Source organism: Chinchilla lanigera, unplaced genomic scaffold (genome assembly GCF_000276665.1).
Source record: "Chinchilla lanigera isolate Chin_1 unplaced genomic scaffold, ChiLan1.0 scaffold00015, whole genome shotgun sequence".
Lineage (NCBI taxonomy): Eukaryota > Metazoa > Chordata > Mammalia > Rodentia > Chinchillidae > Chinchilla > Chinchilla lanigera.
In genome coordinates, this window is record NW_004955416.1 from 11,657,132 (window position 1) to 11,670,557 (window position 13,426).

The window sequence follows — 13,426 nt, forward strand, 5'->3', positions numbered from 1 at the left end:
TCTGCAGGACACACGGTGGGATGTTCCCAGTGTGGATGTCCCGGTGTGGATGCGTGGCTCTGCGGGACCCACGCAAGGTGTTTGTCTGTTCTGAGATGTCATGCTACTCTTGGTAACAAAACTCCTGTGGGCAGCTGGGACCATCCTCTCGAACCATTGTAAATAGTTTGTGGCAAAGACAGTTTTAGACTTCAAGTATAGAGTGAGAACATCAGGCATCACCTTCTGCCCCTATGATGAGGGAAAAGACTTTGCTCTGTGACTTCTGTGCCCCTCCCAGGCCACTACGATGGATGGAGTCAAGCTGAGCACTGAGGTTGTCTACAAAAAGGGCCAGGACTACAAGTTCGCCTGCTATGACCGGGGCCGCGCCTGCCAGAGCTACCGCGTTCGCTTCCTCTGTGGGAAGCCTGGTGAGCGGCCTGTTTCTCACTGTGTGGGCATGAGGGGGTGGGTCTGCTGCTGCAGTATCGTGGTGACAGTGCTCCTGCTGTGCGCAGGGGTGGCTGGTGCACTTGTATAACACAGGGTAGTGGGAAGGCCTTTGGAGCTGAGTGGTCAGCTCCACCCTGCCCATGAGCCTTTTGGGAAGGGGAAGCCTGAGCTCCAGGACAACAGGGTGTGGGTGGACAGTAGAGTGCAGATGAACAGTGGGGTTCTGATGGACAGCACAGACCCCCACGTCCTCCTGCAGACATACACTGCCATTTGCCTTTCTGGGTGCTGTGATTCCAAACCCAGGCCCAAAGTGCTGGTTAGCAGGGAGTGGGAATTGTTGGTTTGTTCCCAGAGGACGTGGCCATCTCTGGAGGACAGTCATTAGGGACAGGACTTCTGAGGGGAGAGGCGTACTGTTGCTGTAAATAATAGTTGGGAGGAACTATATTTGTTTTACATCTTGAGCAAAGTGGGTGTGGTGACGCAGCTACATTTAACTTTCCTCAGAAGTTAGTGGAAAGTTCCCTGCCCAGAGCTAATGAATAGCTCTTTTCTGGTTGGGTTTTTGTTGACTTCAGAACCCTGCACCAAGACAGACAGAGGGAGCTGGTGATTTGGGGTTTGGATAGGCGAACCTGGCATTTGCTTATATAGGAGGGAGAAGGGAAGAGGTGCACAGCCAGTAGTCTGCCATGCAAAGGACTGTATCTTAGTCCATCCTGTTTCGGTTCCAGTGAGGCCCAAGCTCACAGTTACCATCGATACCAACGTGAATAGCACTGTCCTGACTCTGGAGGACGACGTACGGTCCTGGAAGCCTGGAGACACCCTGGTGGTTGCCAGCACCGACTACTCCATGTACCAGGCAGAAGAGTTCCAGGTGCTGCCCTGCAGAACCTGTGCCCCCAACCAGGTCAAGGTGGCAGGTAGGCTACAATGACTCTGAACACTTTGAGGCTTAGAGTAAACAGAAGTTTTGACAAATGTGTATCAGTCAGTTATGACCATAATAATACTGCATAACAAAACACCCTATAATATCATGGCAGGCATTTGCTTCTTACTTGTGCATCTGTAGGCTGTCTTCTCTAGATCAAGCCTGGCTCTATGGTGAGAGTTGGGATCAGGCTGGCTGCCTATGACTCTCATTCTTCCTAGGACAGATCCTTGGCTTGGGGAGGTTGAAAACTCAGAGAGCAGAGCTTAAACATGGAAGGGCTGTTAAATCCTAGGCTTGGCAAAGCACACCAGCACACCACTGTCCACTGGCTGAAGCACATGTCCCGGGCCAATCCAAACCTGGGAAGCATGTGTCTTCTATTGGGACTGAAAGGTGGGAGTTTAGTGAGAAAATAATTTAATCTACCACAGAATCTTAAATCTCCTGTTTCAGTAGCTTTTGGGTTTTTCTTTTTCTTCCCCTAAATCCTGACTTAAGGGTCCTGTAATTTATGTCATGGGGCTTACTGGAATCACACACTGTTAGAGGTAAAAAAAAAAAAAACACAATAAAACCCTCATATATAATCGAGGTTGATTGTTCCTTATGGGGGTGTTGTGTATCAATTAGGGTTCTAGGGTTGTGAGCCACAGAATCCAACCTGGCTATCAGAGGCAACACAGGAATTGAGACTCAGCTCAGGGCTAGACTAGCAGCTGGAAGGTAGAGAAGCTGAAGGACAAGGAGCTGGGCAGCTTCCAGGTCCTGGGTAGCGGGAACTCATGGGTACCACCCCTAGAGCACTGCTGTCTTCAAACTATGATTGGTCCTGGGGACACTGTGCTCACAGGTCACCTACAGGGAGGGCATCTGACTGCTGTGGCCAGGAGAGAGGCATGGTCACTTCAGAGCATCCTAGGTGGGTCACAGGAGGAAGGGCCACTCCCTAGGGGGGCACTGGGCTCTGCCACCACAGAAAGGGGCACCAAGACCAGGTATTACTGGGTTATTACCTGCTACAGGACCAGAGCACTTTGAATGAGAAGCGGCCATCCAGTGTATTCCAAATATCTATTATTTTGGAAATAAACCTATGGGAACTAAAACTCACCAAGGTCTTTTTGGCTGGTTGATGTGTGCTTGAGAAGGAATTTAGGGGCACACTTATAAAAAGTGGGGAGATGATGATGGTGTTCAGTCCCTTTATTTTATTCTTGGCTGTCACATGACTAAGGCAGTCCACAAACACCACAGCTGTGGTCCCAGGGGGCCCATTGTAGAGCTGGAAGCCTTCAGGGGAAGGTTGTAGCGTTGTGCTGTTTGGGGAGATGACATCTTGGTGAGTGTCGCTGGAAAGAGGGCAGGGGGTGGTAGCAACATGTGGGTGGAGGCCGAGACGACCACGCGCTTGTCCTCCACAAAGTAAGAGTCTGCAGTTCAAAATGATAATGTATGAACCCTTGTTTGAATGAGGCTTTGGGTATCTCACTCCAAAGCCGAGTCTGAATGACTTTGACAACAGTGTGTGTATGGGTGGGAGGGACACATTCAAGTGATAAGAGACTGATAGGAGAACACATTCAACAAATGTAGAGGGAAGCTAAGGTTGGCAGAAGCTCAGGAAATAAGCCATGATATTTATCTCTGAAATTCCAGGCAGCCAAAGTAGACAAAGAAAATCAACAAATTACTTATCTATCCTTAACCAGTGAAAGAAAGGAGCCCTTAGGCCAAGAGTGGGCCCTTTCCCTGGCTCTGAGCTCCTGCGGACTTTGCCGTGAGGGCTGTCATGTGAAGGGTGTGGCTGGCTGTGGCCCAGGTCACTTACTAGATGTCACATTCCACAAAGACGCTGAAGGAGATGGTTTTGCTTTTGGTTTTGTTTGGAAGAAGCAGAATGGCACACAGAGCATGCAGAACTCAGGCCGTAGAACCAGGCATCCATGACTGGAATCCTGGAGATGCCAGTTATTAGCTAGGAGCCCTGAAATGACTACAAAGCCACTGTACCTCAGTTTCTTTGTCTGTAAGAGGGAGACACGATCATAACCATTTCATGGGGTTAATGTGGAGATCAAAGCGTTTGTGTGTATGAGGTACTTAAATACTGGCTGGTACAGAGTAAGTGCTCAGTAAGTGCAAGCTGTATTAGTATTATTAGTAGTATCAGAGGCAATATTATGGCTACTAGGCTTATGATGGACTGACAGCAGGGACACGGCTGGCGGGCAGTCACTGGACCTTGGCTATTTCACAGATTATCATTTCTACTCTTTGGGACATGAAGGTAGAGGGTGTTGTAGAGGGAAAGAAGCAAACTCTTTCTACCATTTTCATTGACCAACACCTGTGGTCATTAGCTGGCCTGCCTGGACACCTCAAGGAGCGGGATGCCAACTCTGCAAATGTGCATACCGTGCCCTTCCTCTGCCCCCAGCCTGGGCAGCTGCCTTGGCTCTTCTTCCACAGGGATACACAGGAAGTCACTCTGAAAGTGGTTAAAGAGCACATATCAGGTGTGCCAGGCTAAGTGCCAGGCCTTCGATGCCAGGATGAGCAAGATGGGGTGCTCTCTCTGCACTCAGGGATGCTGCAGTCCAGCAGGGAAAACAGACATCCATCAAGAGTCACTCCATGAGGACCAAACTCCCACTGTGACGATTGCTATGGAAACGGAAGAGTGGAGGTGCTAGGAGCACAGGACAGGGACCTGCAGGGTCAGGGCTGGGGTGGGAGCCTTCGTGGAGGAGCCAGCTGCTGAGCCCGGGGCTGGAGGGAAGTGGAGGGTGACAAGGAGAGGAGGGCTGCCAGGTGGAGTGTGGAGTGGAGACCCTCTTGGGGGAGCAGGAGCCCCACCCTGGGAGGATAGGAGCAGCTGGAGTGGAGAACATGGGAGCTCACAGGGCTGCAGAGAGATGAGGAGGCCACGGGCCGGTGCACGAGGGGGTCACTGAAGGCCAAGAGCCTGGTGGGCAGCCATGGCCGGGAAGGACTGGTGGGCACTGAGATGATGAGTGAGTTCCGAGGGGGTGCTGGGCCCTCAGGTTATCATGGTGACTGCAGTGTTACCCGAAAGAGTGCATTGTGGATAGCCTTTGGGGGCGCCACAGGGGTGGCATTCAAGGGTTTTGGGCTGATGTCACTGCCCGTGGCTCTAGGCTGTGTCTGTGGTGCCCGAATGCCAGAAAAGCCCAACCTGAACCCTTGCCTGTGTTGAGGAGGAGAGGGCAACCCGGGAGACCCGCTGTGTCCTGAGCCCAGGCTGGGTGCCCCACACCTGGAGGGGGATCTGACTCTGAACAGGTCCTCACAGGTGCTGATGGTAGTCTCCTTGATCCTGAGAGGTTCATGGGGTGTCAGGGTGCATCTGGATCCCGCTGTAGAGCGTCTGGGTCAGTACTGAGCTGCTCCTCCTGACTGGGTTCCACCAACAAGCCAGCTGCCCCTGAGGCTCTTTGCAGCTGGACCAAGTGTGACAGGGCTACTTTGGACCCTGGGTGCCCAGGAAGGGAAGGAGACATGGAGGAGAGGGCAGGTCCCTGCAGGACGCCCTGGCTTCCAGCTCAGCACTGCCTGCATCCTACTGTCCTGGCCACCTCCCTCTCCCTTAGAGTTGTGCATTGCTTGATGCTGTTCTCCCATGAAAATGGCATCTGTGAGCACATCAGAAAGTGCCTGGGAAGATGGTCTGTCTGTCTGTCCATCTGTCTGTCCTGGGGAGGCCCCCTCACATTCCTCTTCTTTGGCCCGAGGCTGCCTCTGGCACTCTATCCACCGCTGGCACAGAGCAACGACTCCACCCGCCTCTCCCCAGCCTGTACCTTGTCTCACCCCTGTGAGCCCTAGGGTCCCCTCCCCAGGCTGGCTGTGGAGCAGACACATCCTCCTGCTACGGAGTCCCCAGACTGCAGTAAATGGCCCTATTTTGCATTTTAAGGGTTTCCTGATGGGAAACAGATGGGGGTAACAAAATAACAGAAATGCGTGAATCATCGAAAAAAAATATTTCCAAGTTGTGCCAATCGCTGTACAATTCCCAACCCCTGCTGGTGTGGAGGTGACAGTTGTTTTGGTCCTGTTTTCACCACCACCTTCCCACTTTGCCTGTGAACACCCCACTCCTTTACGTAGCACGGCTCAGTAGAGAGGCTGTTGACTGGGTTTCCCGTGATGGCCCAAGAACTTCAGGTAACCTGCATGATAACCCCACACTGTGGGTGCCACTCTCCCCTGCATGGCTTGGGTAGAGACCGAGGTTCCCCAGACACCAGATGACAGATGTGTGCTCCCTAATGTAGTTGTCCCCAGCCACATGTGGCTGCAAAAGTCCACTTAGAATGATCTAAAATGTAAAGTTCCCTCCCTTAGTCACCGTCACCAGGGTCTGAGTGCTCAATACCCACATGTGCCTGGTGACTACTACTTTAGGAACCCAGGATGGAGCATTTTAGGTGTAGAAGAAGGTGCCTGTGGAGCTGCTAGGGTAGACCAAGTAAGTCAGTACCTGAGCCAGGATTCAAACGAGAGCCCCAGGCTCCAGGCCTGTGTGTGTGCCTTCACCTTCCTCCAGAATCACCTACTCCCAGCGTACCCCTGTGGGGCTCCTACTCATGTCCTGGGGTTTGTCCTTGAAACCAATGGTCTGGGAAGGGAGCCCCACCCCCAGTCTCCAGGTGTGCTGGAGTGTCCTAGGTCTGAGGACCAGCACACGAGTCTGTTTCCTGCCTTGGAAGGTCTTGGTGTTCATCCTCTCAACCCAGGGTACCTGGTGGAGGGGCTTGGAGTGGCAAGGCTTGGGGGTTGTGGAGCTGGTGCTGCCCATAGGGGAACACAGGGAAAGGCCAGTGTTTGCAGGTCCTCCACTCCCCAGGCAGCCTTCCTCCTTGCTCTTCTCAATCATTTGAGACAGCTCTGGCTTGGCCAGGTCCATGCACCAGGGCTGGAGAAAGAGGGGCATGGTGGATGCCAGAGAGAGAATTCCTCTGACAGGGTAGAAAGCGGGAAGTCAGACACACACTGCCCTGGGAGTCTGGGCTGGACAGAGAAGTCTGCACGGAGCCGACGGCAAGGGTTTCGGAAAGGACTGCACAGAGGATAAAGACGCACAGTGGTGGGGGGAAGGCTGGGGCTGGACACGGGGCCAGCCATTTCATCCATCCACCCAGCACAGCCTTGCTTGCAGGCTCTGAGGCGGGCAGCCCCTGCTGCACCCTGACCGCCTTCCCCCACGGAGCTTCCCCTGTCCTTTAGGTCTGGACTCCAGCCTTCACCTGGGACAATGCCAGTGGCAGCTGTCTGTGCCATTCCTGTGGTACTTGGCCTATCCTGCGCCAGCGGCTATTTGAAGCTGCTGTTGTTTGATGGATTAACTCCCTTCACAGTTGCACTGCCTCGCAGGGCAATGCTATTACTATCTCTGCTTTACAGATGAAGAGCCTGAGGTTCAGGGAGCTTAAATCGCATGCTCAGGGGCTCACAGCAACAAGCTGAGTCTCACAGCAGGCTCTGGGGCCAGCGGCCTCCCTGTTGCCCTCTCCTACCTCCTCGGAAGGCTGTCTGGCCACCCTCGAGCACAGAAGCCTCTGACATGGTCTGGTCTGGATGCCATGTCTTGAGGAGTATTGAGAGAAGCCCGGGAACCCGTGGGCATGGGCCCCAAGCAATGAATGGTCAGAAGGCCCGGATGTGTGGTCTGGTGCCGGGGAGGCCTGGTCCACTTCTGGCTCTGCTGAGCTCTGCAAGACACTGAAGAGAAAAAGTCAGTGCTCAGTGTGGCTGGGGAGTTTCCTGGGGAGATGTGGAGCTTGGTCCGCAGGATGCGGCCATCCGCCCCTTGGGTGAGGTGGAGAGAAGCTGCCCCACAGAGGGAGCAGGTGGGCAGGGCTGAGATGTAAAGCGGAGAGGGGGCAGGCTGAGGGAGGGCGGCCATGGGGCTGGCTGGGGCAGAGGGTGGAGACAAGCTCAGGGAGCTGGGGTTTTTTCTGTCTGTCTTGGGGAACCCCTGTCTTGAGCCTTGGATAGCAGGACTGAGCCCAGCCCTAGAGTCACCCCAGGCAGTCCGCTCTGAGCCGTATCTCAGGACCCAGGCTGCACCTCCTAGCCCCAGTTGTGGCTGGTTCATAGACAGACCTGCTCTGCCTCTGAGCACTGAGCTCTTGCTGGGCTATCAGTTCCTCCTCTGTCCCCAGAGCTCAAAGCAGCCTTGCTGGCTTGAGGAGGCCTTTGGGAGTTTCTCTGAGCTTTGCCTTGAGGTATCCACTAATAGAGAAAATAAAGCCTGATCCAGCAAAACTGGACATGTGGCCCCTGGAAGACCAGGATCTCAGCAGCCAGGATCCCAGAAGGGAAAGATGCAAAGAAGGACCAATTCTTCCTACTCTGCTCATCTGCAGGGAACGTCTTGAACTGAGGTAGTTTGGAAGACCAGGGCAGGCAGAGAGGCAGAGGGTGCTAGACATCCTTGGGACTCCATAACGATCCCCAAGATCTTCTGACAAGAGAAACACAAAGAAGGAAAGTGTGTGCAGACAGCATTAGATATAGAAGATTGGCTTGGGGTGAAGGACCACAGGAAGGGGGTGCAGGAGCAGGTACAGGGAGCCATGGTGCACATCTGGCACCTGTGACAGGCGGGAAGGTGGAAGGGCAGTCACATGAGAAGAGCCATGGGCTGCAGGGGCGCTGAGGAAACTGGGAAGCTAGCGGGGAGCTCTGGGGCAGGCCCTACCCAGCATCTAGTCCCTTGTGGAACAGAAATGGCTGACTTTAGTATCACTGCACTGCAGTTGCTGGGCAGAGCCCTTGGCGCCCATGGACAGGTGGACCATGGAGATATGGCAGCTGCTGGTGGTGTGCTCCCTATCTCTGCAGTAGGCACTCTTGCTAAGCAGTCGCAGCTGCACACTCCCAGGGCCACTGCGAGAGGACCTCTACCGTACACAAGGTGACCTGCTCAGCCCTCAAAACCTAGCGCGTAGGCAGAGTAACAAGGTTCTGGAAGGAGAGGTCTCCCACCTGCATGGGTGTGTTCTTCAAGTCACAGATGGGGCCTCCTACAGAGCTGTGGGCTGCAGTGCTCATGGCCACAGCCAGAGCCTGGAGGGTGGGGAATAACCTGCTCACCAGCCGATCACAGCAGCATGCTGAGCACCACCTGACCTCCCACATCCACAGCAGGACCCCAGGGAGCCAGCTCCAGGCTGTGGAAAGCCCTGTGTGTGAGTCTCCATGGTGAGTGATGACGAGAGCCCATTTCTAGCATCTCCTGCCCTGGACTCCGGTCCTCCAGTCAGACATGCATCTGGCACAGCCTCCTGCTTGGCTCCTCTAAGCCACGGGCACTCAGACACTCTGTGAAGCTTTGAGGGAGAAACTCTGCCCTCCATACCTGGGAAGGTGCTGGATGAGCTGGGGTGGAAGCAGAGGAACCAGAGGGAACTCTGCTCTGGGCCTTGAAACTAGAGACACAGGGCCCAATGTATTGTCTGAATTTTTAATGTTGCCCAGAAGTCTATGCATCAAAGGCTGGGTCCTCAGCTTGGTGCTACCGGGAGGTGGTGGAACCTTACAAGGCAGCCTAAGAGGAGGTCTGAAGTCCCTGGGGATGAGCCCTCGAAGGGGACTGTGTGTTGCTGGCCTCTCCCTTTCTGTTTGTTATCAGCCATGAGGTGAACAGGCTTCCCCCGCCATCACACACCACCGTGACGTACTGAGCCAGTACAGGTCAAAAGCAACGGGCCAGTCAGTCATAGACTGAAAGCTCTGAAGACAGGAGCCAAAAGAAACCCCTCCTCCTTTTATTTATTTATTTATTTTTGAGACAAGATTTGCCAAATCAGTAAGTTGCCCAAGGTGGGCTTGAACTTGTGATCCTCCTGCCTCAGCCTCCCAAGTGCTGGGATTATAGATGTTTGCTACCACATCTGACACCTTTCCTCTTTTTAAACTGATTTATCTCAGGTATTTTTACAGTAACAGAAAGCAGACTAACACAGTGCCAAGACTTTTTAAGAAGAACTCTGTGGCTGGCTGAATAATGGCCTTGAAAGAGATCCTCTTAATCCTCAGGACACATGAGTGCACATTTATGGCCAAGGGGACTTTGCAAATATGGTCAGACTCAGATGAGATGGGAGGTTATCCTGGATCACCCGGGTGTGCACCTGGTGATGGCACATGGGGTCAGCTCTTCCTGTGGGTGAGAGGGCAGAGGAAGGTCACTGTGAGGTACTTGAGTTAAATATAACTGTGGCCCTCACACATGGGCCCTGGCTGGTCACAGGCTGAAGCAAGAGTTCTGTTACTCAAGGTCATGGTGAAAACCCAGCGAGGTGAGTGGTATTGATTGTTGAGTGGCCTCAATCCACAGGTGGGGAGGTGGTTGCTCTTTGTAACTGCACCTCAGATGCGAAAGTGTCTACAAGCCAGGCCAGCAATCTCAGGGATGGGCCAAATTCAGAGCCATGCTCAGACTTTTATTGTAGCAAAGAATGTGGGACTGTGCTAGAGGCTGAATCTAGGCTGGCAAAGCCAGGATAGTTCCGTGTCTGAGCACCTGTCATCCTGCTCTTCTTTTAAGATGCCTTTTCTGCACCCGTGCAGGAGGAGAAGGCAGAAAGGGAAATGTGAAGTGCCTGTGGAAAAAGCTTGAATGGAGTTGTGGGAGTAAGAGAGTGGAGAGAAAATGGAGGGGACAGCATGGACCCCATTCAGAGAGTCTGCCCACTGCAGGAGAGAGATGACAATAGCCGGGGGGCGGGTGTGTGTGCCTTTTTTTGTTCATTTTTTAGGGCTAGGAAGGCTCAGGGAAGTTGGACAGCAGGGTTAAGAAGAAGCAAAGCTACCAGAAGAAGAAGCTACTAGGCCTGGGGAAGGGGTTGGGCCGGGTCAGCTGCACAGAGAGGCTGCAGGAGAGGCACGGGCAGGCACACAGTAGGTGCAGGCTCTTCCCCACTCTCCACACAGCGTTCACAGGGCTCCAGAGCAGGGCCACAGTGGTGGACAGAAGCTTCTGTCTGAGTCTAACACACACCCTATAGTGGTGATGGTGAACCTTTCAGAGCTTTCAGCAATAACAAACAGCCGTGTGCCTTAGTTTTGACACCATCGCCCTATAGATACTACAGACCCTATAGATACAGGCCATGTGCCCTGTAGACAGATGCTGTAGGTACACACCCATGAGGGTGAGGAGAGCAGAATACAGACGGTTCTGCTCTACAGCAGGGGATAGAGAAAGACAACGATTGCTGTATTTTCTCAGGAATCCCAGCTGGCAGGTGGCCTGGCATGCAGGTTCCATGGGGTCAGCCAGATCTGGTTTCTTTTCTGAAGTTGCTCTGCTGTCTTTGAGGGCAGGATTCTTCCGTGCTTGCCAGGGCTTGCCTCGGGAGGATACTCGTAGCACTTCTGCTCATAATCCAGTGGCCACACCTAACTACAGGGAGGGTGGGCAACACAGTTACCCTGGCTGGCTATATGTCCAGCTAATGCATAGGAGAGTCTGGTCTTGAAAAGCCCATTTCTGCCACAGGCTTCAGCCCTAAGCACTTGTGGCTGGGAACCCTGGTTCTGCCTTCAGCATTAGATATCACCTCCCTAGGCTTCATTCTTCTATAAAATGCCCTGGGAGCCACAGGGCCCAATGAGGGGCCTGGTGATAACACGCGTGCTGTTCCACCCCCGTCTGCCCCAGGCAAGCCGCTGTACCTGCACATCGGGGAGGAGATAGATGGTGTGGACATGCGCGCCGAGGTCGGGCTCCTGAGCCGGAACATCGTGGTGATGGGGGAGATGGAGGACAAATGCTACCCCTACAGCAACCACCTCTGCAGCTTCTTTGACTTTGATACCTTTGGGGGCCACATAAAGGTACGGGTCTGCCTAGCTGAGCCTGTCACTACAACCAAGAGCATTCCAGGTGGCCAGGGATTCCCAGGAGGTACAGGCATGGGGTGTGGAGCTGGAGACACATGTCTCTGTCCCACCCACTGACTGCAGTTGTGCCTGCAGCTCTTGGGAACAGAGGGATAATGGCACCAGCCTGGGCCACGTTGGTCCTAGCAGGCTGCATTTCCTGCTTCTCACTGCTCTGTCTCCTGTCTTCCCAATTCTATCCTGGTCCCTTCCCAAAAGAATTAGCATTGAACTCACAGAAAGACCAACTACCATATGGAGAAAACAGCCAGCAGGGGAGAGAAGCTGGAAGTTTCACGTTAAATTTACCTGTGGGTTTCTTGGTAGAGAGGCAAGGCAGAGCCAGACATGCTGGGTGGTCCAACCAAGTTCTAACTATGTAGTAAAAAACATCCAAGCTCCTAGGTGCTCACTGTCTCCTCTTGTGGACCTCCAGGGGAGATTTCCTTTGCATGTCCTGCCTATTAAATGGTAGAAGACACCCGCAAATTCTCCACAAGGCCACTGGTTGCCATACTGAGAGCATATTTTCGACTCATGTGGAGAGAGTTGTCTTGACACTGGCAACCTAACTGAAGAAGCTAAGGGTGTGAGACATAGAGTTCATGGAGGGCCTGGTGGCATTTTAGATGAATCAGTTATTGTCACCACCACAAATACATCCACATGTTTCCAATCCTTCTCTGGGGACAGGGTGGGGCTGTGAGACCACAGTAAGCACAGCAAGTGAATGGCATGCAAGCTGCCATAGGCCCTCCCCATCCTGGGAGTGACCAGAGTGACTTGGGAAACCCTTGCCCACTGAGGCAAACCAGGCTGTGGTGCACTCTCAGCGCAGCTCTCAGGGGCCCTCCTGCAGCTGGCATTCCCATGGCCCCTCATTTGGGCAGAAAGTTAGCATTTCAGGATCCTCCTTCTCTAGAAGCTGGCTGAGCCCACTTTTGACAGGATCCTGTTCACACCCCACTTTCTCTGTGAGTGCCTGGACCACAGGCATGGGTGTGATCCGTGGTTTCCAGAGGTGCTAGGAGTGGCTCTGAGCTACTGGAAAGGGAATCCATGGGCATCTGTCCTCTGGAGCATGTGCCACCACAACCGGGATTCAGGGATTCCTGGATCGTGTCTGTCCCCCACCCTCTGAGAAGGTCTCAGGTGGACCATGGCACAGGCATTGCCCAGAATCACTTGCAGCTTCCATTCCCGGCTCCCCAGGCTGTCCAGGGACACCACTAGATGGCTGGGAGGTGGGGAGGAAGGTCAGAGCGGCCTGATATTATGCAGCCCCCAATGTCCCCTGTCCCAGCAGTCCCTGTCTTGCTGAATCCTCAGCCATCAATGAGGCTTTGCTCCTCTCCCATGGGATAGGAAGCGCCAGGTCCCTAAGCCACATGCACAGGACATCTCTGGCTTGCTGAGTCCCTGAGGGGACACTGGGGTGCACCAAAGGACAGCAGTGCTGTGTTTTGGGACCATGGGGACAGGAAGTCCCAGGTCCCCCTGACCCTCATTCTCCCTTCCCAGTTTGCACTGGGGTTTAAGGCTGCACACCTGTCAGGCGTGGAGCTGAAGCACATGGGGCAGCAGCTGCTGGGCCAGTACCCGATCCACTTCCACCTGGCGGGCGACGTGGATGAGCGGGGCGGCTATGACCCACCCACCTACATCAGGGACCTCTCCATCCACCACACGTTCTCCCGCTGTGTCACCGTCCACGGCTCCAATGGCCTGTTGGTGAGTGTCCCAGTGTGGGGAGGGTGAGCCCTGCAGAACCCAGGTTCCTGAAAGGACTCCCCCAAGGGCAGGTCACTGGCCAGCCAGGAAGGGAAGGTGGCCAGGTCCTCCCAGACGGCCAGGCTTCAGAGGCGAGTAACTAGTTAGTTAGCCATGGTCACTCACTGCAATGGTGTAGGATCCAGGGCACACACATGTGAACACACACACACACACACACACACACACACACACACTCCACATCTGGACATAGATGTGCAGCACTCAGGCTTGGTGACCAAGTTGATGAGCTAGGACTTTCTGAGGTGAGACAAATTGCCATGGCTCTGATGCCGGATGCAGTGTGGGCCTTTAGCTTGCAGCTGAGCAGTTGCAGTGCTGCCAGGCCTGGAGAAGATGAGG

The 13,426-nt window shown here is 53.9% G+C and overlaps 1 protein-coding gene across 4 annotated transcripts in view; it reads left to right on the plus strand.

Moving 5' to 3' along the window:
- The window catches only part of Cemip (cell migration inducing protein, hyaluronan binding), a 137,879-nt gene that overhangs the window by 95,085 nt on the left and 29,368 nt on the right, over window positions 1-13,426 (plus strand). For all 4 annotated transcript variants that reach the window (XM_013512631.1, XM_013512633.1, XM_005381436.1 and 1 more), the window contains 4 exons: window positions 281-413; window positions 1,173-1,364; window positions 11,073-11,248; window positions 12,815-13,024. In XM_013512631.1, coding sequence (XP_013368085.1) covers window positions 281-413; window positions 1,173-1,364; window positions 11,073-11,248; window positions 12,815-13,024 — 711 coding nt within the window. The remainder of the gene's footprint in view (window positions 1-280; window positions 414-1,172; window positions 1,365-11,072; window positions 11,249-12,814; window positions 13,025-13,426) is intronic.